General features: G+C 38.2%; 1 protein-coding gene across 6 annotated transcripts in view; it reads right to left on the bottom strand.

Annotated features, from left to right (window-relative positions):
* GRM5 (glutamate metabotropic receptor 5) overlaps window positions 1-26,864 on the bottom strand; it is a 474,085-nt gene that overhangs the window by 62,585 nt on the left and 384,636 nt on the right. For all 6 annotated transcript variants that reach the window (XM_023645596.2, XM_070273228.1, XM_023645593.2 and 3 more), the window contains one exon: window positions 21,810-21,936. In XM_023645596.2, coding sequence (XP_023501364.1) covers window positions 21,810-21,936 — 127 coding nt within the window. The remainder of the gene's footprint in view (window positions 1-21,809; window positions 21,937-26,864) is intronic.

Here is a 26,864-nt window from a genome sequence, read left to right as displayed (position 1 = left end):
TATCAAATAATACTCTGTGATAGGAGCTGTTCAAGATTCTGAAAACAAAATGATGAAGAATATGTTCCCTGCTCTCATGAAAAATAATTGAGGGTGAGGGGGCTTTTAAAGAATTACTTACTGTTGTGGTCAGAGCCATGAAGTCAAGCATGGATCCTGACCCAGTCTGGGAGAGTAAATGCCTCTTCAACAGGAGTTAGCAAATGAAGGTGTTGGTTTGACTGAGTTTGGGGATTCAGTAGGTGTGGCAAACAGAGATTAATTGAAAGGAAAGCACTAGGGGGCATTGGAGGCATGAAAGGAGGCCATGGTACAATAGGGATGAGTGGCCTAAGATAAGGCTGGGAAGTAGGCAGGAGGGGATCTTGCAAGACAGAGAGTCTTGGATCAATAGGAAGTCACTGAGAGATCTATGTAGAGTAATTGTCAGGTTTGTGTGTATGTTTTAAACATTCCTTTGGTTGCTGTGTGGATTTTGGATGAGATAAAGGTGTGGACAGATTTGAGAACTATTTGAAGCACTATAGAGCGTTTAAAAGGACGTAGGGGTATGTGAGAGGTAAAGGCATCAGGATGACCAACACTGCATCCATCTATATGGCCCTTGGATCCACTGTACAGAAAAGTTAGGATTTTCAGAGAATCATATGGTTTCAATGTTAAAGAGAAGATGCTGTTAAAAAAAAAAAAAAAGGAGGATTATAGTAGAGAAAAACTGACCTCAAAGGCAAACAATTGGCCTGTATGGGAAGTGTCAGCACTCCCAAATTTATTCTCTACTCATGGCTTGCAGTTTTTTACATCACCTGATTACACAGCAGAGAAGGTGACAAAATTTGGCATCATTTGGGTTATGTGCCTTCTTTTTAAATTTCTTAGGACAGTGGTTCTCAAACTGGCCTACACACTGAAATCACCTACAGATAATTTTTAAAAATACTGTGGCCTGTGCCACTCATTTAATTGGCCTGGGCATCAGGATTTTTTAAAGGCACGCCAAGTGCTTCTGAAGTTGATGCAGCTGAAGTTGAGAACCACTGCTCTAGAAGGATAATTCCTGCCAGTTAGGTTTTGTTTTTGTTTTTGTTTTTGTTTTTTTTGAGGAGATTAGCCTTGAGCCAACATTTACCGCCAATCCTCCTCTTTTCTGCTGAGGAAGACTGGCCCTGAGCTAACATCCGTGCCCATCTTCCTCTACTTTATATGTGGGATGCCTGCCACAGCATGGCTTGCCAAGCAGTGTGTAGGTCTACACCCAGGATCCAAACAAGCGAACCCCAAGCTGCCAAAGCAGGAACATGCGAAATTAACCACTGCGCCACCAGGCCAGCCCCTTTTGTTTTTTTAAATAGAAGTGAAATAGCTTTATTGAGTGAGCAGGAAAGGAGTTAAGTAATCTGGAGTTCTGGACATTTGGGGAATGTGGCAGAAATTACTAATTGCCTACAGATATCCATTCTCACCTTCATCCTCAGCAACAGATCTCCAATTTCATTTGGGGTGGTAAAGGATGTGGCTAATACACTACATTTTCCAGCAACTTTTGCAGTCACATGTGCCATGTGACTAGGTTTTAGCCAATAAGATGTAAGCAGAGAACTCCTTAAAGGAAAATGACTCATCTTGGAGAGTACCCTTTTTGCACTTCCCTGCTTTCTCCTTCTGCTGCCAGGAATATAAACATGATGGCTAGCTCTTGCAGTTATCTTGGACTGCAAAGTAGCTTTAGGGACAGAAAACATGTTCTGGATTTTGGAAGAGAAAAATAGGGAGCCTGAGTCCCTGATAACCATGAAACCACTGACTAGCTCTGGACTATGTATGTCACATTTACCTTGTTTAAGCTACTTTTTTTTTTTTCCTGATATGTGCAGACAAACCAAATTCTAATGAATATAGGTGTAAGATTCTCCTATTAACTTCCCACATCCCATGATCAAGGCTGTTGTAGTAAATGGCTTTGAATATCAATGATTACTGGGAGGTAAGGGAGGCAACAATAAGCAAGGATAACAAAGAAGCATGCGGTTCTTTAAAATATGTCTAAGGGCAGCTCTGTTGTAAAAAGGAAAGGAAACATGGGGGCTGGCCCCGAGGCCAAGTGGTTAAGTTTGTGCGTTCCGCTGCAGGTGGCCCAGTGTTTCGTTAGTTCGAATCCTGGGCGCGGACATGGCACTGCTCATCAAACCATGCTGAGGCGGTGTCCCACATGCCACAACTAGAAGGACCCACAATGAGGAATATACAACTATGTACCAGGGGGCTTTGGGGAGAAAAAGGAAAAAAGTAAAATCTTTAGAAAAAAAAAAAAGGAAAGGAAACATTCCTTCTTCTTTCCCTTATTCTACCTTGCCAGTCTCTTTCTTCAAGACCTCAGGTTTCAAATGGTACCATTAGTGTTATAGTTACATTCATTATGGCTTTAATAGGATTTGTGAGTTAGCCTGGGAGCCTCAGCACACTTTACATAATTGTTTCTATGGGCAAATGTACTCTTACTCTAAAAACCTATACATTTCATACTGAAACAAAGGGCTTTTAACTTAAAAAAAGTTATGTGGATAGCTTTGACTAAGTATAAGACAGTTATTTTACATAATATCATTAATTATAAATAAATGCATATCTCATTGCTAATGAATATGCCTGTATCCGTATCTCAGGCATCTTTGTTCACATATGCTGCTTATATATTAGAATTCAACCCCTGAGACTTTAGTATACCATAGAGTTTAGGTTCATATTTACAGATTTGTTCCTTGTAGAGACTATTTTATAACAGGAAAATAGGGCTTAATCATTCCTGTCTTTATTCGTCCATAACAGTTTATTTATGACATTGATATGACAATGAAATTTTTTACCTACTCTAGTTAATTCTATAGGGGCCTGTTTCTCCTGCTAGGTCGTGAGCTACTGATGTCCGGAGCAACTTATCGATATAGGAAACATTGTGTGGTACACGAAGCAGGAATCCTTTCATTGGCTAAAGAGAATCAACTGAAAAAAAATAAATATTTATTTTAAGGTTTTCATTTTACTCTTGGTTTTCTGCTGTTCTGCTAAATCTTAATTGCTTTTATCTAAATGTAATTAGCACCCTAATTACTAAATGTTTTGCATATGATAACATTCACCACTATTTTTACAGCAAATATATTCTTGAAGTCTTCATGTGAAATCCATTAACATCATGTGTGAAACCCCATTTAGATATACGTGTTGGAGGAAATGTGCATAAGGCATGTGATTATTTTCACAAATTTACCAGAATTTATACATTCAAATGAATGTTTTTTCATTTAACGTGAACCACTCAGAAGGCTTTATGTTTGGTTTAATGAGGCTGCCATTGCACAAAATACTTTTGTAACTATTCTCTTGGAATAGCAAATTGGATTCTGATTAGAGTGTTATAATCACTGAATCTTATAATTGGATAAGATCTTAGAATTTCCCCAAACGGATGTGCATCATAATCACTTGGAGAGCCTACAAAATACAGTTCAAGGCTCTAAACTCATGAGATTTTGAATCAACATATTTGGGGTGGGACAAAGGAATCTTATTTTGAATAAACAAGCTCAATGACTATATACCTGGTCCTTGGTCCTTGGTTGACAACCCAACCTTAGACATTATCTGGCTGACTTCTCATCCAGTGTGTGAATGTCTTATATAATAATTCTAAGATGTGATCACTCTAACCTTACCTAAAGCCTTCTGTGAACTACATTGTCTCAAGGCCAGGACTGGTGGTGGGGGAAGATAGAAAGGCAGGCGGTCAGATGGCAGGTGAAGACTGGAGGTAAATTAGCTGGTCAGAAGTCTGTCTCAAAAGGATAGCCAAGGGATGATAGGGCAAAAACTAAAAGTACTCACTCTACTGAAGAAAATATTCATCTGGCCAAGACATTTCAGAGCTAGGATTGAAAGAAAGTATGAGGTAGACAGACAGAAAAGTCAGGAGAGAGGCTGCTAAGCGAGTTGATGGCAATGCTATAAACTAAGATGAGGACTGTAGGAAGAAAAGGGTCACATTTTATGGGAATGATATCTAGTTCCAGTTTGGATATGTGGTGTTCAAAGTGTCTATGACCTACTGAGCAGATGGAAGCAAAGGCTTAGAAAGATATTAGGGTGGAAGTTATAGCTTTACGGGTCATCTGTTTACAGGTAGAAATAAGAGACACGGAAATAAATGCAATCAGGGAGGAAATTCATAGATATAGATGAGAGCAGAGCCTAGAGGTCTGGCGTAACACCAACATTAAGGAATGGCGGAGGAAGAGGATATATCAAGGAAGACATAAGGAAAGTGGTTAATTGGATGGCCCACCATATCTCCTCTAACAGTAACACTTCAATTTTTCTTATTTTTTTTCAATTCCTACCCAAAGTGTTTGCACAAAGCTTTGAGCTTCAGGTTTACAGATATCGCTCCTCGTGGTTTCTCATTTTCTTACATTTTTTGCCTTGTACTAGTAGCAGATCTATTTCTTTGGATCAAGGGGTGGTATCCTTCCAGTGCTGTGTTCCTATCATAGAACATGTTCTACCAAATCTCAGAATTTTGAGATAATGCTAACCTATTATGATCTAAATTTAAATTCTCATTGATTACTATCCCAATGTGCATTGGTTTACAAACACCTGAATAACCTGTTATTCTTCCTAAATCTCTTCTTTATTTTCTTCTGTGAATTACTGGGCATTTTCCTCTTTAATTTCCCCCTTTTTTTTTTTTTAATCTTTGCTTTATTCTTGGTGTAATGCTAAGTTTTTGGAAGTACTTTTAGCGTACCAATAGGTTACTACCTCCTGGAAGGGTATATAGAGGTTAACTAAGAATCTACAGTATATATATTTTATAGTTTTATTATAAATTTGATCAATTTAGCACGTTATCATTTTTTAGATTAAAGACTCTTGATCATGCAGTGAAGTTCCTTCCTAACCAGCATGTTGGAGTTTCTGAGAAGAGGCACATTACATTCCTTTCTAGAAATGCTGATGAGCCATAGATTAGAAAACCTTGGGCTGTTTTCTGATAACATCTATTTAGGTAGCTATCCACTTCTCACCTTCCTCCCCTTTCATGCTTGATCCATATTCTACGATTCTGTAGTACAAGCCTTCCTTTCATAGCTTAAAGTGACATATGTTGAAAACACATTTTCTTTTAAAGGGAAAGTGAGCAGCCGAAACTGTATATTCACATTCAGCCTCTGATTCCACTGATGTGCTCCCCATACATTTAATGGGAGAACTGACGGCCCACTGATTTCCTGGACACCTAAAAATGCTATGACTACTCCGCAATGACCGGTGCACAAGCTTACGGTTTGGGTGTTAGTCTTACAGGAGTAATATGCCTGTAGTTAGTAGTTCTCAGACTGTTGCACTTTCAAACCTTGTTTCAAGTGTCTGTTCAGGCAGATGGAGTGAGGAGGCAAAGATCCTGGGACAGATTCCTGATATTCTGTAAGTCAGGCTAGGTAGGAACTCTTTAACCAGCTCTGTAATTCTTGGTATATTTTTGGAGGAAAGGAAGTTGCTGCTGAGAATCTCTGAGAATCAGATGTATGGGTCCTCAGTTGTTGCTCAGGCCATTTCAGACAGACAGAACTGATATGGGGCTGTTATGGGACTGTCCCTTGGAACATGAGCAATAGATCTGCCCAGAGTACAAGGTGTTGACTGGTGACTGACAATATCGTGCTTGCTTTCAATCTGTTCCATCAGTAGGCCGTTTGAATGCCTTTCCTCCTCTCTTTACCCCTCTGGACTTGGAACTCTAGGATGTTAGTCTGAGATATCAGAAGAATGCAGGCTCAGAACTTTTTCTGTATTGTTCATATCCCTGATCCTTGAATATTTTCTCTTCACCTAGCCTAAGCTAAGTTCAGGAGAAGTGGAAATAGTGTGTGTGTGTATGTTATATTTAGGTAACCTTATTTTTCTTTGTATCACTTACTATAATTATAGTCTATTTTGTCTGTGTGTTTGTGAGAGAGAGAGAGAGAAGGTTATATTGTTAAGGTCTGTCCTCTCTACTTGGTTATAAGCACCCTTATATTAGGGACTTTGTCTCTTTTGCTCACAAATGGATGCCAGTACTAAGCACAGTACCTCACTCATATGGTTACCATAGCAACTTATGAATTAATATATTTACTATATAATCAAAATATATAATTCTCATTCTGGTATATGGGTCAAATCATTCTCAACAGACCTTTTTGTTACCTTTAAAAAGTTCCAAGTTACAGATCTGTTTGGTACTGTTATAGATAGAAGTCTAAAGTCAGTGCATTATACCCGAATTTTAGTCAAGATTCTAATAACCAAGAAAGGGCAAAACTAAGTACCTCAAAGGCTTACTTTTGCCTAAGTTTGTGACATGTTTCACATTAGAAGTATTCCTGATACCAACTAAGCATTGATAAATGTTTTATGATTGACTAATTAGTCTAATTCTGAGTAATTCATTGGATCTGGAAATTATGGATAGAGGAAAGAGGGAGGCAGTAAATCGAAGTGCCATCTAACTCTGAAATTCAGATGCACGGTTCCCGAGAAGGCTATTAACTGCAACATTGTTTACTTTAGGCCAGAAAAAAAAAAGGCCCCAAGTCCTCTGCAGGGAAGCCATATTCTAGAGTTGAGTGACTTTTACCACCACGTTAGCATGAAACAAAACATACCGTGATCGCTCCCTCAAATAAAAATGTGGTCTCTACCCAAAATGTTAGGGAAGTTTTGTTGGAAACTGCCTCCATAGGAAGCCACCTTATTCCTGTTTATGCCAGCATTTTACAAGAGGAGGAAACTAACCTAGTTTGAGTGCCTCCTATATGTCAGGCGCTATCCTAGATGTTTTCTAGGATAGGAGGTAGTCTTCATAATAAGCAAGTGAGGTGGTATCATTAATTCTCTTTCACAGAGGGACAATAGAAGGGTTAATAGGCTAACTTGTTGGGGCTGAGAATAAAACTTGTGGAATTTTTGATTGATGGATTGATGCTACATCAGGGAAAGCAAACTAATCAAGTGCCCCTGGGAAAGGGGCCCTGAGGCTACTTAGTGGGAAGGAGAATCATGAGTAAATAACAATGCCTGCCGTGGCCAAGGCGGGGCTAGTGGTAGCATAAATATTTGATATTTGTTATCTTGACATAAATCCATGCTCCCTTTTGAGAAATCTCATTGGTTCAAACTCTTCAGCAAGGTTCTCATCCTGGCCTATATGTCCTAAGGTCGCTGGCCAGAGACACTGATTGGTAAATGTTGCTTTTGTGTCCCTAAAGTTTTCTAGTGTAGAAATTGTTCTGAATGGGCACCAAATACCTACAGCACAAGAGAATAAGGATTGATTGTGAGACATGCCTAACATGGCCATATAGGGGGCTCACAGCCATCCATTTGTCTTTGGACCCAGCCTATTTCACGCCTTTCAAGGTTTATTACGTGTTTTTGTTTTAAACTCCCTTAATGAAATTCCCCCAGAGAGCTGACAACTCAGGGCTATAGTTTTCATTTTTGTTCTTCGACATTGGTTATATTTTACAGGGGAATTTGAAATTGTATGCAAAGATTTATTTCATAATTGAGGCATAAAGAATGATTTCATAGTACTGCAGAGTGCTAACGGGAAGGATTACCACAGATGCACATTTGTAGGGAACAGCTTTGAACAAGATGACTTCCGGTCATAGTGAAGATGAATAAGAGAGGAAAACACGGTGTATGAATTTATATAATCAAATGTGCTGACTGGAATACTTCACTCCTTTTTTTACCTTTCCCCATCCCGCTTCCCTGGCTAGCTCCTCCTTATTCTTTCATTTTCCATATCCTCTTTCAGGAGGGCTTTTCTGATTATCTGAGCCTGAATGACAGTTCCTCCTATGTGGTCACACAGCTCCCTGGGCCTGTATCTATCACAGCGCTAGCACAACATTTTTTTGTGAATAATAGCACAACCGTTATGCTTATAGCAAGCTTGCTTGTCTGCTTCACATGGTAGACTGAGCAATTTGAGAACAGGGGACTGTTTGTTTGTTTTTTGTTGTATTTCTAGTGCCAAGCACAGTATCCGGCACATGACAGGCAGTTAATTAGCTTGAATGAATGAATGAATGATTGCATCAATGAAGAGGACAATTGAAGAATCAGGAGACACACATTTCATTTTCACCTTGTGCACAAATAATTCCTGTGAATATGAGACTTTTACTCTATTTAATTGTCTCATTTTTTCTGTACATAAAATGGAAATAATACAGAATTCCCTCCCTATAATGAGGGCTTTAATCTGGAGAAATCCTTGTAGAAAAATTCACATATGAGAAATTAAACACCAATTACTTAAAAAGTGTCAGTGAAGCAATTTCTCAGGACTGCGTCTATAAAATGCTTAAAACTATTTTTGCATTTTACTAGAATAAAACAAAGTCATCACTTTCAAACCTATCAATGTCCACATATGAGCAATAATGAGTGTTTTACAATTAATTTTTATTTATTTCTATTAATTTCCTGGCTCGCTAGACTCTTTTCAGGGTCCCTTTCCTCCAATTTTAGTCAGATTCTTATAAAATTGTGCAGTTTTTTGCAAATAATCTGCATACTAAAAAGCATTTTCCTCCTGTGGCTGGTCTTCCATCCAAATGTTCAAAAGGTTTCTGGTTTTATGAGAGTTTTTGCAGCCCCAGTCTAGGCCCCACAGTATTCCTTCTGTGTCCCATAGATCATGTGACACAATCTTGATTTTTTTTTCCTTTGAAACATACCAGGACAGTTCTAAGGCTGGATTAAGGCTGGTTGCAAAATTGTACGCATGCTCTGCCATGGATTTTCCCTCCTATTTCTCTTCCCAAGCCTACTAGATGCTGAATTTTAAGTATCATGATGTTGTAAGTATTCCTCAATTGAGTTACTGCTATATATTTAAGTAACTAAAATGCTCATAATTATTTTAAAAAGAAAATGTGGGAGCAAATCCCACACATGTAAGAAAAGTAGACAAGGGGCAATATTAGTGCCTTGTCTTACCCATTAAAGAGATTGAAAATGGCTCATCTAGCACAACTGGAGCGTTACACTCACTTCTTAGTTCCACGTACATTACTGAGCACCTACTCTACTCAAGGCACTGGGCCCACACCATGGTGAGACACAGGCAATCATTTATGCCTTTAAAGTAGTGTACTGGTCAAATGCTCAGGCTCTGTGACTCTCCTCTGCTAGGCATTGTGCTGAGCACCGTACCCTTCATACTGTCTTTAATACCCACACCGTTCTGTGAGGTAGGCACCGATATTTCATGCATTTTAAGTTCAGGGAGCTGAGGGAGGATTGGAACTGAAGAGCATTCAAGTGAAAGGAAGCATAGGAGGAGAAATACGGACGTAGGGGAAAATAAAAGGCAAAGGAAGAAATGTGAAAGAAACAGCCTAAGTGCAGAAATCAGCTGTACCGAGAGGAATACCTCTACAGCACAGTAATACAGTGTCATAAGAGAATTATCACGGCTCTGGGAATTACTGCTGAGAGTTCAGATGGGAAATCAGTTAAAGCTTTAGGAGAGAAGATAATGCTACTTTCCCGCTTACATCTCAAGGGTTAGTGTGAGGACCATATAAAACAACATGTGACTTGAACAGTGGCATAATATTTATGAAGCGAGGAAAAGAGGAGAAGGAGGAGCATATGCATAAAACAGTAGTGACTCAACATCTGCTAAATTGCCTACGTGTTTTATTAGATTGTCCTGTGTTCTTCTGGGGAAAAGCCAGGCCTATTTTATCCTTCTGGCTTGTTTATATATACACAGCCCCAAGTAAATGGTACTATATTGTCTTAAATTGTTTGTAAGTACAAGGCAGCACATATGCTCTCTGAATTTTTCACTCAACTTAATGTGATTTTTAAGAGGTGGCAAGATAGGAGACATTTATCTGCTTTGTATTACTCATATAATATACCAATGCTTTATGAAGCATTTTCCAAGTGGGTTAGATAATGTAGTGGTAAGCAGTGTGTTATAATGTTTTATGTTCTTAGGGGAAAATGTGATAATTTATTTTGGTTAAGCTATTTTTATCAAAAACCGAAATCAATGAAACCATATTATTTTTTTCAGTCTAGTTATATCAGAGTGGTTTTTGACCACAATGACACCATTTGTGGCCAGACCACAAATTTATCATTGTGAAGAATACAATGCACATTTTTCACTGCATAATTTCTGGCAAGATGAAAACAGGTTTATGTTCTCTTTGAGGACCTGTTTTGAGACGTTCCACTGAGACAGGACCTTTTAGAATTTTTTTTTCCCCTGGAGTAAATGGTGTTTACATCTATAAATAAACCATCTTTTTGACTCATCTGGTATGATAAACAAATTTATAAGTTAACGAGAATTGGGGAATTGGAAGAAGCACTTTCCAATTTATCAGTGTATGAGCCCTGGCATCTTATTAAAATAAGAATCATTGTTCTTTTGAGTATTAACTGAAATAACTTGATCAAGCTCATTGTTTGAAATGGACCACTGCACAAAATTTTTCACTGCATTTTAGAGATCCTTTCAGAAAGAATCCAGTGATTCACGGTCATGTCCATATTGCTTGTTGAAAATTAATAAACAGAAACCTCATTAAATTAGAATCAGGAAGCCAAAAGGGGGCACTGTCACACCCTATGACCATGGCAGAACCCAACAGGAAGAAGAAAGATTTCCTTTTCTTGATGGGCAAGAAGTTCAGCCAATGAGAGACTGTCACAACTCAGCCAATGAAAAGCCACTAGACATCAACCTCTCATTTTCTCCAATGGACTCTTTGTTTACAATAGCCCTCCCAACTTCCTCTTCCCCTCTATAAGTTTCTCCTCCCCTTGCTGCTGGGGGACTTGCCCTTACCATGATTGCAGACTCTGAATTGTGATTCTTTGCTGATCTCAAACCCACTTTTGCTGGAGAAATAACTGGCTATTTGTTTAAGGTCAACACTTGCAGCCTCACAGCAAGGAAAAAGCATGAGTTTTACAGAAAGACTTTCACAGTAAGGTTTGAGCCTTACTTCTGCTACTTACTGTGTCACCACAGCACAGATATTTTACATTTTCAATCTCAGTTTTCTGTAAAATGGAGATAATGATTCCAACTTTTTTGGGGTATAAGGAGGATAGCTGGCAGAATACAAAGTTCCTATTATAATGGATGATAGGCACTCAATACGAGGAGATTTGTTTCCTTTCTTCCACTCTGTAATTTATTTCTTCAGCAAATATTTATTGAGTGTTTACTGTGTTCTAAGCCATCCAATAGAGAGAGGTTGGAACTTTTTCCAAATTTTCTCATTCATTTTACTCATTCTTAAATTAATCCATCCATCTCAATATTCATTTTTCATTGCTATATATTTTTAAAATTTACTAACACTGGAGTGATAATAGTTAATATAACTGAACTGTTAACAGGTACTAAGTTAATTGTATGTTGTTTAATCTCCCTGATAATTATATGAACTGGTTGCTACTATTACCTCCATTTAATGGATGAGGAAGTTGAAGCTCAGAGAAGGAGATTTATTTGCTTAAAGACCCACAATGAGTCTTTGGTGGCATGTGGATTTGAACATGGATGTGTCTTACTCCAAAACCTTTTGATTTAAACCATTATGTTGTCAGAAGATAATAAAGATAAGTTGTTGCAGACATGTCTTATTTGCACACAGCCAGTATTCTCAGCTGTGATTTTTTTCTACTACATTTGTCCTAAGTTCATCTTCCTTAGACTGTATTGGTGAGTATTTATGTAGCAAACTTAACAAAGAAAATCTAGAAAGTGCTTAGGGACCTGGGAATTCTTTTTCTTTCCCTCTTCTTCTTTTTTTTTTTTTTTTAAAGATTGGCACCTTAGCTAACATCTGTTGCCCATCTTTTTTTTTTCTTCTTCTTCTTCTCTCCAAAACCCCCCAGTACATAGTTGTATATTTTTGTTGTAGGTACTTCTGGTTGTGCTATGTGAGATGTTGCCTCAGGATGGCCTGATGAGTGGTGCTAGGTCCATGCCCAGGATCTGAACCTGTGAAACCCTGGGCCCATGAAGCAGAACATGTGAACTTAGCCACTTGGCCACGGGGCCACACCTGGACCTGGGAATTCTGTTGTTAAACAAAGTAATCACTTTCTTTTACAACTGGTCACTATTCTGATGTTAGGTATCAGAAAAGGTTGGTTCCTATACTATGGGCTTTAATAGAAAGGTGAATGTGAGACAGTGATTCACTTGCCTCTGAATAGCTTTGTCATATTGGAAAAAATCTTTTCAGACACACACACATTCACATTCCTTAAATAGGACACGTTGTATTGTTCCTAGAGTCTTTTCTTTCTGCTTCAAAATTCCTGTTTTTCACCTGGTTGACTTCTCATTTTCACATGCATTGATTCCATTTCCTCCCACAAGGTACTACTAAACTTCCAAGACCTGGTTAATTTTCTCTCCTCAATGTTCTTAGTAATCATACCTTACTCTCATTCTAGCACTTTCTTCCTTCCTCCTTCATTCTTTCCTTTTGTTTCTTTGTTTGCTCATTCATTCTTTCCTTTATTTCCTCCTGTCTCTTTTTTTCCTTCATTAGACAAACATTGTCATGTTCTACTATATGCCCAGCATTCTTAATGTATTGAAACTGCCTCTTTATTTGTGTGTGTGTCTGTCTGGGCTCTAGGATACTTCTGGGTAGGAACTGTGGCTCCATGAATACTGTGTGTCCAGTGCCCAGTGCTGTGTTTGCACCCAGTTGAAACTATTTGCTAATGAATACTTCTATCTTTTGTGCCACCACTGCACCTGGCATATGGTTCAATTATTGGATGCATCCTATGTTATAGTACTCTTAAGGCAATTACTAAAGTCAGCTTTCCTCTACTATGGACATTTGATTCCATATAAATGGAAGGTCAGACACCTCCTATTTATATCTCCTCAACAGAAACCAGCACAGTGTTGAAAACAGTACAAACTTGATAAAAGAGCTTTTGCTGAATGAATGAATGAATGCTAGGATAATCAGCTGTATGGCATATGTTCCTATTCAGATTACTCCCTAACCTAGAAGCCAAGAAATTAGAGGTTACCATTTTGAAAACCCGTTCTATTTTCAATATTAACAGGAACTATTTATTATAATTATAATAAAATAAACATTTCTCATCTAAACTCATAATAGATTTTCCCTAAAGAACCAGAAACACATAATATTTAATAAATGGTAAGGATTTTTTACCCCTTTCCTTGTCCAAATTGAATCATAATAATCAAATAGCCAGCACATTTGAAATGAAAAATATCAGTGCAACCTGGAGATAATTAACATGTGACTTGAAAGTTGAATTTTTTCTTCCTACAATTTCCTGAAAATATGGGGCTCCAAAATGTGATCGTGGAGAAAGGCAGGTGGTGTAGCATAAATCAGTGGAGTCACAGTACCTGGGCTTGATTTTCCAACAGTTTTGTCATCTTGAGCAATATACAGATCCTTCCTGGGTCTCAATTAATTCAATTGTAAAATAATAATATCTACCTCATTGGATTCAAAAGGATAATGCTTAAGCTAGTTATAATTATTGATAACGAAAAGCAATTCTCCTCATGTTCTTATTTAATGTACTTATTTATTAAAGGGCAAAATGAAGTCCCAAGAAAAGTGGGACAAACTGAGGAACACAAATGAAGTAACTATTTGTCAGAACAGAGTAAGTCAAATGCTAGAGTTATAAACCTTGTCAGTGGTTCCGCCCCCTTGGAGCTCATCCTCCACTCCCTCCCAGGTTCCCACCAACTTCCTTTTCTGTTCTCTTTCTTCCCCTTGAGTAAGATACAAAGGTTCCAACCTCCAAAGCAATTAGGTAACTCAGGGAACCAGAGGAACTTGCCAGAGAATGTTCCTATTGACATTAAAATGTTGATCTGCACTGCCTTCCTTCTATTTTACAGCTTTGCACTTAAAATAAAAAAGGTACATTTCTTGGGGAGTGAAAAGCAGGAACTCATTCTAACTTCCTGTCAGAAAGCTTCCCCCTGAGTTATTTTTTGAAAGCCACATTACTTTCGCTTCTTCCTTTTCCTTGGGCTTGTTGGAAGGTTGTCAGTGCTGGCAAACCCACCTGGAAGGCTTTCCATGGCTTTGGCTTTGGACTGGGGAGCTAAGAATCTGCTACTTATACGCCATCCTGAATTCTTTGAGAGAAAACAAATGAAAGATTCTTTCTAGGACAATTTTTGCATATATCTGATAGGGAATGGTGTGCAATGAAAAAGTTGTCTTGGCGGAAGCTTCTAGGGAATTCTCTGAGCGTCTAGCCTAAATCGTTGCCTTCCACTAATTTTTTCCTCCTTCCTCTCTCAAATGAGATCACGCTGTAGTTACCCTCTTCTCTCAGGGAGACAATGACCTCCTCCTCTTGGTTTTAATTCCTAATCAGATCTTTTCATTGCTCTTTATTCCCACTGCATCATTGTTGTCCAAACCACCAATGGATTCACATTGTGATTTGCAAAATTTCCTTACTGTAGTTTTCTTATCCTCTTTTTAAAATGCCTGATTTAGTCTTTGTTTTTAAATTTAATATTTAAATAACTCAAATAGTATGGAGTATTTTAAATATAAAATTTTTAAACATGCAGGGAAGTATAGAACAAACATAAAAAAATTCAGATTTAAGGAGCCAGCCCAGTGGCAAAGTGATTAAGTTCACATGTTCTGCTTCGCAGGCCCAGGGTTCGCCGGTTTGAATCCTGGGTGTGGACATGGCACCGCTTGACAAGCCATGCTGTGGTAGGGGTCCCACGTCTAAAGTAGAGGAAGATGGGCATGGATGTTAGCTCAGGGCCAGGCTTCCTCAGCAAAAAGAGGAGGATTGGTGGCAGATGTTAGCTCAGGGCTAATCTTCCACAAAAAACAAAAAAGAAAAAAAATGGGAAAAAAATTTAAAAACTCCAGATTTAACAAATGTTGATATGTTGTCATATTTGTTTCAAATTACACACACACACAGAGTTTACAGATATAATTTAAACCTGCTTTGTAACTCCCGTCTGCCTCCCTCTCTTCCTCCCTTCTCTCTCTCCAGATGAAACTACTATTCTGAAATCAGTATCCTTCCTGTTCATGTTTGTAAACAACATTCACTATTTACATTGTGCCCATGTGAATGATATTTATAAAGCAGTCCATCATGATTGTGTTTTCTTTCTTATTCACTTTCTTGATATTCCTGGAGATAATAATTGCTTGGTTTAAAACTATTCTCTCCACTACAATGTAAACATCATAAGGGCAGAGAATTTTATGTTTTGGTCATAAAAATGTTTCCAGCACTTACAACATTGCCTGGGACAGAGGCAGTGCTAGGTATACATTTGTTGAATGAATGACTAGATGACTGAATGACTAAATAAAGGTTTTCAATTTCTCTTAGAATAAACTTTAAAATATTTGCCACGGTTACAAAGCCCTCCAAGAGGTGGCCTTTGCCTAGCCCGTCTCATTCCCCTCTGCCCCGTACTCTCAACTCTTCCTCAGCTCCTGTATTCTATGTCCAAAACACTCTTCTGTTTCATTTTAGTTTGGCCAATTTCCATCTTTAAGTTTCGCATGCATGTAGTTCACTGAAGAGGCAACTTTAAACCTCTTCTGAGCAGCTTCCACTGATACAGGGTCCTACACCATTCTGTTGTTCCCTGTTGTTAACACTCAATATCTTATTATTACTTGTCGGTATTTTGGATGATGATCTCTTTGAGGGCAGGGCTCCTGCTTATCCTATTCACTGCTAACATAGATACGTGAAGATTGTTAGACAAAGAGTGAGTACTTGCTGTCCACGATGAAAATAAGTCAAATTAGAGACACTATATTCTGTCTCATCCTCCATTTATAATCTTCTTTCTTTCTTTTTTTCCTGGTTTTCATGCCAGATTCTCTTTCTCTCTCTTCCTAATTCCTGGCTCCTGGTTCCCACCAACTTATGATGGCTGTTGAGAATATGGTGTAGGAGAGCAGAATTTGCCACCCCAATATGTGTCTCTTTGGCTTATTATTTAATTATTTATTTTTTTTGCTGAGGAAGATTAGCCCTGAGGTAACATCTGTGCCAGTCTTCCTCCACTTTATATGTGGGTTGCTGCCACAGCATGGATGATGAGCGGTGTAGGTTCACATCTGGGATCCAAACCTGTGAACCTGGCCTGCGAAAGCAGAGCACATCTAACTTAACCACTATGCCACAGGGCTGGCCTCTGGCTTGATTGTTTATTTATTTTTTTTTGAGGAAGATTAGTCATGAGCTAACATCTGCTGGCAATTCTCCTCTTTTTTGCTGAGCAAGACTGGCCCTGAGCTAACATCCGTGCCCATCTTCTACTTTATGCGTGGGACGCCTGCCACAGCATGGCTTGCCAAACAGTGCCATGTCCGCACCTGGGATCCAAATAGGCAAACCCTGGGCCGCCGAAGTGGAACGTGTGAACTTATCCACTGCACCACTGGGCTAGCCTCTGATTATTTTTATGAACAAAAGACTCAGAAGAAATTTTGACCTTCCCCCTAACTGCCTAAAAGAATTTAAGGGAGAGAGCTTGTTTCAGGAAGGAGCTATCATCACAGATAACTATAGTATAACGTGAACCGGGTATGGCAGACAGGGAGGAACCCAGCTAGGCCCCTTGGATCAAAGTCCTCTCTGTGTCCCACTGAATCTAGATGGCCCAACAAACATTTGTTTACTAAACACTAACTGTTTTCATCTTCCTGTAAGTTGCTTCCTTTCCCCTTGAATGCCCAGACCCCTGCCCCCTTCTCCTTAGTCCAGAATGATATGCATATCTCATATTGTCTGACTGTCTTTGGAATTTTTCACGCTTATGTGAATTCCCCATACATACATGTTAAACTTTATTTGATTTTCTCCTGTTAACCTGCCTTCTGTCATTTTAATTATTTGACCAGCCATAAGAACCAAGAGGGGAAGGGGGGAATTTTCCCCTCCCACAGAGATTATCTTAAAAATTATTTTAATGACTTTTTTGATGAAAATACATCCTCGTAATTCAATATTATATTCATATATGTTTATACACACATATATGTATGGATATGTGTGTACAAAAAAGTAACCCACGATCCCACCACTCATTAACATCTTTTCTTAATAGTAGGTAACCTTCATTTCAGACGTCTTTCTATGGATATATACATATATACAAGTACATGGATAAATATATAGATAGACATTAATGTCAGTTGATTGCCACGCCTAGTTGTTTCTTTAAACAATTATTCAATTCGAAGTGGGCTCAGATCTCTCAACGATGCTAACAATTTTATAGAGCTGTGTTGGGATTAAATGAATTAACATTTGTAAAATGCTTCAAATTGTTCCTGGTGCATTGGAAACATTATGTATGTGTTAGTTGCCATTATCACAATAAAGCCACTGACCTAAGTGTGACCTGAGCTGTCATGTTACAGGCTGAGGTGGGGTAACTATAAGCTAAGTGAGTAGAAGAAAGGGTTATAATATTCCCTGAAGCCAGCCCCAAGCATGTCTTGGCAGGCTTTGGAATAGCAGAAGCCATAAGAGCTGTCTTCCGGCTAGCAGCTCCAAGTGATCTGTTACTTCGAATCAGAGTGAGTGAGATAGGGTCGCAAACAGCTACAGGCTCTTTGGAAAAGGCTGTAGATCTCAATTAAAGGTTAAACTTCACATAATATCAATGTGGAGACCTTTCCAGGCTTGGCCTTTATTCCCTCTCCATCCCTCCACCTTTCCCTACTCCTAACCCCACACACGCATACTCACATGTATGCACATAGCTAGAAGAAAATCATTTCATTTTTCTGGTTGAAAACCTGCACTGGTCCCATACTGTCTACAGGACAAAGTCCAAATGCCTTGTTAAAGGCTTTCTTCATAGGATGGCCCTAATACCTACTTTCATCTTCATTTGTAACACTCCCCATAATTTTACTGCAGGCCACACATTTACTGAGTGCCAACTGTATGCCAGACATTGTTTTAGATGCTGGGAATGCAAATATGATTGAGACACAGTTATATCCTTGAGAAACTAATGATTCAGCAGGGGAGGCAGATAAGGATATAGGTCATTAATATCTAATTTGAAAAATGATTTAAAAAGGGAAGCAAAATTTGCTTTAGAAATACAGAATAGGGGACTGATCAGACTAGGTAATCAAAGAAGGTTTCATCGAGAAGGTGACATCTGAGCAGAGTAAGGAAGGGTGAGTGGGAGTTACTCAAATAAAGAAAGAAGATAACACGTACAGACTTAGAGGAATAAAGTTGTGTTGTGTATAGATGAGAATTATAAGCAGCCCTTGATACTAAAATGTAAAATGAGAGTTGTAAGGTGCTGGTGGTTGAAACTGTAAAGATCGTAGGAGGGTGGGAGAGAGAAAGAATTTTGTATCCCATGTTAAAAAGCTTGAAATATATCCTGTAGAGATATGAAACCATTAGTAAGCATTGAGCAGTGAAACAAAAGGGACAAATCTCAAGTTTAGATAGATTATCCAGTAGCAAGGTAAAAAGTGGACTTAGAGGCATGTGGCATAAATTTGGGAGCAGGGAAATGAGAAATGACTACAAGAGTCAAATGTGAGATGAAGAGAACCTGTTCAAGGGAAGAGTTGTACAAATGGAGAGCAGGGAGGGACTAAGAATATTTAGTGATTCAATTAGCCAGGCTTGATAAGTGACTGGATATGTGTGCCCAGGAATAGAGAAGAATCTAAGGTGACTCACTTCTTTTGGGTTGGGGCAACAGGGAGAATGATGGTGCCATTAATAGCCTTGATACTGCACACTCTTTCTAATATGATCTTTTTCACTTTTTTTAAAGTGAGCTTCAAGATTATGCCTTGAGATTAAAGCTTTCCCACTTCTCCAGGGTTAGGTATGCCCTCATCCATTTCTCCATAATCCTTGGTTCATTCCTCACCCCCAGCACACAGTACGCTGTGTTGTTACCTGTTAGCATGCTTTTCTCCCACTAGATTATAAATTTCTTGGAAACAGACTAAATTTTGTATTTCCAGTACCTGTTAAATTTTCTGGCACAAACTAAGGCCTTAATTTGTTAAATTAATTAATTCATACTTGAAAATCTCGAAGACATCTCAAACTGATCTTGCCTAAAGCCAAACTATTGCTCTTTATCAAAGAATGTATTTATTTTCCCAGTCTTCAAGGCAGAAAATTTGTTAGCATTATGTAATATCTACTGCAGCCAATTCATCTCTACCTCCTGTTGATTCTACTTCAAAGGATATCTCAACTCTTTGGATGCATTGTTTAGTCCACCGAAAACTCTTGCCTGCTATGGCAACTTGTCAACCAACTTGTCTCCCTGCTTCCACTTGCCATCCCTTCCAGATTATTCTCCCTCACGGCCACCAGGATGGTACTTTTAGAATATACATCCAATCACGTTTTCTTCTTCTACCACAAGCCCTGCAATAGTTTCTCATTGCACTTAACATTAGTCACTCAAATCAGGAACATGTTCTACACGGCTGTGTAAGATCTGGCCCCTGCTCCCTTTCTCATCCCTTCTGACACCATTTTCCCATTTGCTTACCCATATAAGGGCTTCAAATGGGCTTTTTCCTCAGCCAGAAGTGCCTTTCTCACCATTCTTTGCTAGCTATTTCAATTTATCAGGTCTCAGCTAATTCTCACTTCTTCAGAGAGATTTTTATGACCACAAATTTAAATTACATTTTCCATAATATTTTCACTTGTTCTTTTACTTCATATTACTTAGAACAATTTGTCTATGCGTGTGTGTGTGTCTGTGTGTATGAGAGAGAAAGAGAGAGAGAGAGAGAGAGAGAGAGAATGTGTGTGGTGAATGTCTCTCTCCCAACAAGATGGTAAAATATATAAGAACTATGTTATGGGGACCAAATGACATAGGAACCATGTTTGTTTTTTAACTTCAATTTCTCCAGCACCTATTAGTATAATGCAAATAGTAATAATAAAATACTTCTCTGTTGAATGAATGAAAAAGCAGACCATGTTCATTGTCAGTAACATGATTTTACGAAACATAGGACAAAAAATTACATCTACATATTCACTTTCAAGGTGCTTAGCCATGCAGATAGTTGAATCCGCAAGATAGTTTTTCAATTTAATGATAATCCACATTAATGTCAGAAATTAGAAAATAAAAGGTAGAAAAATAGTATAAAGAAAAAGATCACCAGTACTTCTCGTCAGCACCCTTCCAAGGAAGCCAATACTATTGTTTTTTCTTTCTGACATTTGTACTCTATGTGTGTGTGTGTGTGTGTGTGTGTGTGTGTGCGCACGCGCGCGCGTGCTGTAGTTCATCTGTTCCTCTAAACTGGTTGAAGGCTTTGTGTTTAGCACTGAGTTGGCTCTGAGGGTACCAGGATGTGTATGAGTATCAGAAAGCTCATTGTCTAATGGTGAAAATAGGACTCAAATGCTATCATAAGGCACTTGGGTGTTTTATTAAATCAGAATTTTTTATTTTTTAAGAAAAGAAAGTCTTTTGCATAAATACCAATCACTGAAAACAAAGCTTAATGTGAGCTGGTCTCAAAAGGCCCAGGATCACAGGAGTTTTAGAACCAAGCTTTTGGAATAAACCAGTACAACTACCGTGGATAATCTCTCATCCTGTGAGGGATGGAGTCGAACACTGATGACATTATAGTCTTCTAGCCTCTAGGAGTTTTGTGATAAATCCATCTTAATTATAAAACCACTAGCTGACCTGACATACCATGTCGTGGGCCCTCCACCTGGAATGTTTTTGATCTTATTTTTCTTGCAAACTCAGTTTCATAGGGCCCTCCTCATACTCATGTCCACAAATCTATGTCCTTTTATTATATTGTAATTATATTTTTACCTTTTTGCTTCTCTCATTAACTTCTTTAAGATAGAGGTGGTATCTTTATTTCTATATTTTTATTTCAGCAGTAAGCAAATGGGCATGTGATATGCATTTAATAAATGTTTATTGACTAAATTGGAAAGAAAGAATGCATAATATTCGATTCTCATATTGTGAAAATTGGAAATAGCTATGAAATATAATCTTGAGAACACAATGACATATTTCTTAACATTTTTGGAGAAAAAAAAAGACACCCAAACCACAACACAAAAGCCAAAAAAAAAGGAAAACCAAAAAACCCAAAAAACAAGCAGAAATGAGTCTTGCCCTGTGCTAACATTATTTGAAAACTCATTAGTTGGAGGTTCCTAGTTTAGATTAAAGAAAAGCACTAAGAGAAGCAAAGAGTTTTAGACCAACTTCCACCCAATTCTGTTCGACCTTTTTGCTCTTGGCTATGTCATGACTTATTTTAGTCTCTGCTTGGCTAATACCCCTCTCTCCACCTCAAATAACAGTTAACACGGGCTCTGCTTGGGAACTCCTGGGCATATCCTGAGGATGGGCTGAAAACGCCTAAAAGGAAACCTAGGGCTTCTGATCTAGTTTGGGGGTGAGCGTGGGAATATGGGTCAATCTCTCTCTGAGATCTAATGATTTTTGTGGTTAGCCCAGCTGTCAGGAAGGCTTTTGTTCCTAAGGGAATTCTTTGCCATATAAACAAGACCACCAAAATGAGAAATACTTGGAGATGCGACCCCCTTCTGCCATGTCTGTGTCGTTTTCCAGTTGATTTTTGAGGGATGCACCAATGCTGACATTGTGATACATATACCTGTAAGGTCATCCGTGGGCCAGGACCCCAGCTGGCATGCCTTGCAGGTGTACTCATCAAAGACATACTCATTCTCTTTACAAGGTGTACAGGTCCAACAACAGCTGACTTCTCCTTTCCGGATCACCTAAGGCAAATATTTAAAATTTTGATTATTTTTATTTGCATAGATAAAAATCCAGCAAGCCTTTATTCAAGTGTACTGCTTTGCAAAGCAGGAAAGACTTTCACATAAATTATTTCAAATGGTATCAGAGAGGCAATATAAGTATTAATATTCCCATTTTATAATTAAAGAAATTGGCTGAGTTTAAGCAACCAGTCCAACATCATAAATCTAGTTGGTGACAGAGTCAAGAATGAAATTAAATGCAAGTCTTTGGATAATTAGCCTTAGATACCTATATTTAATTAAGTGCCTGTGTTCGTGCTCATATATAAATACACATACATTCACATATGTGTGAATATAACTGAACTTTCCCCAGAGTCTGTGTCTCTTTCCCTCTAATTAAGAACTTTTACTCTCTGGATTTACCTTGGCTCCCTTCTTCTAGTTGAACAATTGTTAGCAAAGGACATTGCATATCTGTTAAAGTTCAAAAATCTATCCATATTGATCAAAAATAATTAGGAATTTGTATTGAATTAAGAGGCAGAAGTTGAAGTTTTTTCTGGAGGTCATCTCTTGGTCTACCACAAATCTGGTTCAATAATTCAGTCCGTTCCTTTCTATTCTAGTAGCTTTGATTTGCTTTGGATGAAGGTGGATACGGTCACCGAGACGATTATATACCCCTTCATCTGTTTGATTTTTTTAAGGCAGTGGAAAATAATTGAAATAATTTAACAGTTGAGAGAGTCCCAGATGTTATTCTTTAGAAATGGATGTCTTTTATTTTTTTCCATTACTAGTGCATGAATAGCCTCTGTGGAATAGAGACGGCATTCATTAAACATTCCTATAAATAATTAAACTGTGATTAATAACTATCAATAACCACACACAGCAATGATTACACTTTATATTCTTTGTCTTAGATGCTGACTCTATTAATGACCTTTCATAATAGCAACGTCCAGATATCTATATCCAAATAGTATTTTAAGCTGGCACCTCTTTCTTATATTTTGTACTGTCCCTTGTGCTGGCTCTTGAATACAAGTAGGGAATGGTGACAGAAGGGCCTGAAATGCCTTTTCCCTAAAATAACCAGATAAGTGAGGCAAAATTTCTAATTAGATCTGCTTAATCTAGCTAATGTGTTCTTACAATAATATTGACTATTTACTGGCTATTTAGTGCATGCCATATGCTGTTGTTTCATTAAAATATTGGAACAGCTCTGAATAAGGTAGGTTGTTTTAATTCTATGCTTTTCTTTTTTAAGAGAAGAAAACTGAGGCACAGTGAGCTCACACAACACATATGGGTAGATGAAGGATCAAACAACGCCTGTTGGACTTCAAGGCTCGTGCTCATAAATATTGAGCCTCACTGGTCTATATAAAGATAGAGTTCATGATATTTTGAAAGATGTAGTGGAAAGAGTGCTGGCCTGGGAATCAAGAGGCAGCAGGATTCTAGTCTGACTTACAGCCACGAAGTAGTTGTGCGACCTTGAATGGTCCTCTAGCTGATCCTGTTTCTTCAAACTAAGACCATTGCTTTTGTAATAATACCTACCTTATATGGTTTCCTGAGGATTAAATAATATATCACAGTGATTTGTAAAGGGAAGAACATTCTAAAAATGTTAACTGTTTTTATTAGAAATATGCACATAAACATCCATATAGAGTAATGAAGAATTTCATTTTCAGGGAAATTTTAACCACACTTGGTACAATCTATTGTTGGACACTTGTTAGGTTTTGTATTGCAAGTAGGCACATTTCAAACACTGAAGGGTTCTCCTTCCAGGACCTTAGCAGGGCCTGGCAAACAAAAGCAGCTGCATTTTCCAACCCCTTTACCCTCCTCCCTCAAATATGCTGACTTCTTAGGTTCAGTTTGCATTGGTTTGTGGATTTCAGTTTTTTACCAAAATAAGTTCATGCCCTTTTCCAAGATTAATTCCAATATTACAATCTCTCTCTCTCTTTTATTTTTTTTCTGAGGAAGTTTCGCCCTGAGCTAACATCTGTTGCCAATCTTCCTCTTTTTGCTTGAGGAAGATTGTTGCTGAGCTAACATCTGTACCAATCTTCCTCTATTTTATGTGGGATGTCGCCACAGCATGGCTTGACTAGTGGTGCTAGGTCCACGCCCGCGATCTGAACCTGTGAACCCTGGGCCGCCAAAACAGGCTGTGCAAACTTAACCACTACACCACTGGGCTGGCCCTTACAATCTCTTTTTGAATCAATAGTGACAACTTGATTCTTCTGATCATTCACAACAATGTATTCTTCTGATCATTCAGAACTGATTTGTTTTACTTTTCTTTTTTGCTTGTTATGTTCTGTTTCACATTCATTTTGAATACAACAGGTGGTTACAATTGTCTTTCATAGGAATTCCCATTCTTTTTGAACACACTGGAAGTTGTGGTGCTTTCTTTATGAATAACAATATATAACATATTTGAACCTTTGCTAGACTAAGTGTCCTTTCATGGACACTAAGTTAACCGATTTGAACAATGCTATGAGATGATGATATCGTTAATGAAGTTCCTCAGCAACAACCTTAATTATACTAAGAAAATGTTGTCACTTGTGTATTTAATGAGTTGAAAATGAGATCTGGTTAGGAAAACAGAATTTGGGATTAAAAAAGACTAAATAAACATTATTACAAATTAACGAGTATTAAAAATACGACAGGTTGTCAAATTCTTTCATTGTGTGTTTTTCCTAGTAGAATGGGGTAGAAAAGCATATATAAAGAAATCTCTCAAATCAGCCATTCAGCATTTTGAAGGCACAGGTTCAAAGTGTATTGTTGTGAAGGATCAAAACAATGTCCAACAACAAAGATATCTTTCTATAGGAAGAACTAGAAATTAAGAACAATCGATATTTTGAGTGAGTCTATAAAGAATTTCACCTGCAGAGTTTAACTGCAAGATGATTAACCAAGATGCAGACTGTCACTATATTAAAAGTCAGCAAACTTTTTCTGCAAAGGACCAGATAGTAAATATTTTAGACTTTTGGGCCATACAGTTTCTATTGCAATGCAACTATTCAACTCTATTATAGCATGAAAGCAGCCATAGACAGTACATAAATAAATAAGAATGACTGTAATTCAATAAAACTTTATTTACAAAACAGGCAGCAAGTCAGATTTGGCCTGTGGGCCATAGTTTATCAACCCTTGCTGTATACCATAACAAAATATTCAGACATTTTCAGATATTCCATAAGCTATCGGGTTATTTAGCAGATCTTAATAAATTTCTACTTATCTTCATTTACCTTGTCTTTCTTCCTTCTGGACTTATGCTTACCAAATTTTCAGAACTATACTTTGAAGGCCTTACAACTGATTTTGAAAGATTTCAGTTTCATTTTTAATGACCAATGAAAGAATGGCTCGAATGTGTTCTAAACAGAGTGAAGGTGAGGTTAATTGAAAAGACAGGCCAACTGCTCCAGGTGTATACGCCGCCTGAAAAGTGGTATTGTAGTACTTCAATAACTACTTGATGGGGGCCAGCCCAGTGGTGCAGCGGTTAAGTGCGCACATTCCACTTCAGGGGCCAGGGTTCGCTGGTTCAGATCCAAGCCATGCTGTAGTAGGTGTCCCACATATAAAGTATGTGGAGGAAGATGTGCATGGATGTTAGCTCATGGCCAGTCTTCCTTGGCAAAAAGAGGAGGATTGACAGTAGTTAGTTCAGGGCTAATCTTCCTCAAAAAAAAACCAACAATAAAAAACTACTTGATGAATAAATTATTTTCATACTGTTTTCTCTTTCCTTAAAGCATTGTACCCCAAAAGCTAATCTCGTTTTTAGTTTTATTATATCTTCATCCTCTCTTTCACTGGCTTTTTATTTCCTATAAGTGTGCCCAGATCTTACTTAGCCTAAAAGTAGCTTTCCAACGTCTTCTAACTAGCAAACTCTCCCTTCCTTACCTGCTTGCATCTCGCCCTTCTCGTTGGTCAATTACCATTCTATTCTATTCAGTCCGGCAGGCTTCTGCTTCCAGAAGGCCCCAGTTGAAGGGCTAAACCCCAATTCTCTTGTCTTTCCCTCAGTCCTTCTCTCCCTTGACCCCTCTCTTCCACTGACCACCATCTTACCTGACAGTGTGCTCTTCCTGGGTTCTCTCTCTTCCTGACTCTTGCCGCTGATCCTTTACCTTCTCCTCCACCTTTACACGTTAAAATCGGATCTTCCTTGTCTATTCTCAGTCCACATGTATTTTCTCTATGTACTTTCAGGTTCTGTGATCTTATCTACTCCAACAGCTTCAACTTTAGATCTGTCCAGTTAATTCCTAAATCTGTATCTTCAGCCTTATTTCTCATTGTTATAGACCAGTATTTTCCATCACTGGCTAGATATCTCAAAACCAACAGGCCCCAAAACTAAGCCATTGCCTTTTCTCTAAAACCATTCCCATTTTTCTATTCCTGACAACGGCACTTTCTAGTTACCAAGAGTTGGAATTGCAGTTGATTTTCTTGGACTTCTTTCTCTTCTCCCATCCTACATCCAATTGGTAGGCACAACTGATCGAGTCTACCTCCATAATGTTCCTCTCAAGTATCTCCCCTGTCCTCTTTGCATTCTCATTGTTTCTTTCATAATTCAGGGCCCTTGCTACCACCATCACAGTGTCCTTCTAATGTGTCTCTTCTTTCTTTATTCACGTTTCATAACTCTTCTCATGAATCTTCACCTACCATAGCCCAGCTTATGTCAATATCTTGGTCAAAATTATTCTCAGACTCCTGCTTAACAAAAATTAAGTTCAACCTGTTTAGTATGACATTTCAAAACTCTCCACAAATTTCAACCTATCATTTCAACATTTTTTTCTAAGATTTTTATTTTTCCTTCTTCTCCCCAAAGCCCCCCAGTACATAGTCATATA

This window comes from Equus caballus, chromosome 7, assembly GCF_041296265.1.
Source record: "Equus caballus isolate H_3958 breed thoroughbred chromosome 7, TB-T2T, whole genome shotgun sequence".
In the NCBI taxonomy this organism is placed as follows: Eukaryota; Metazoa; Chordata; class Mammalia; order Perissodactyla; family Equidae; genus Equus; species Equus caballus.
This window is presented reverse-complemented; position numbering and strand designations above follow the sequence as displayed.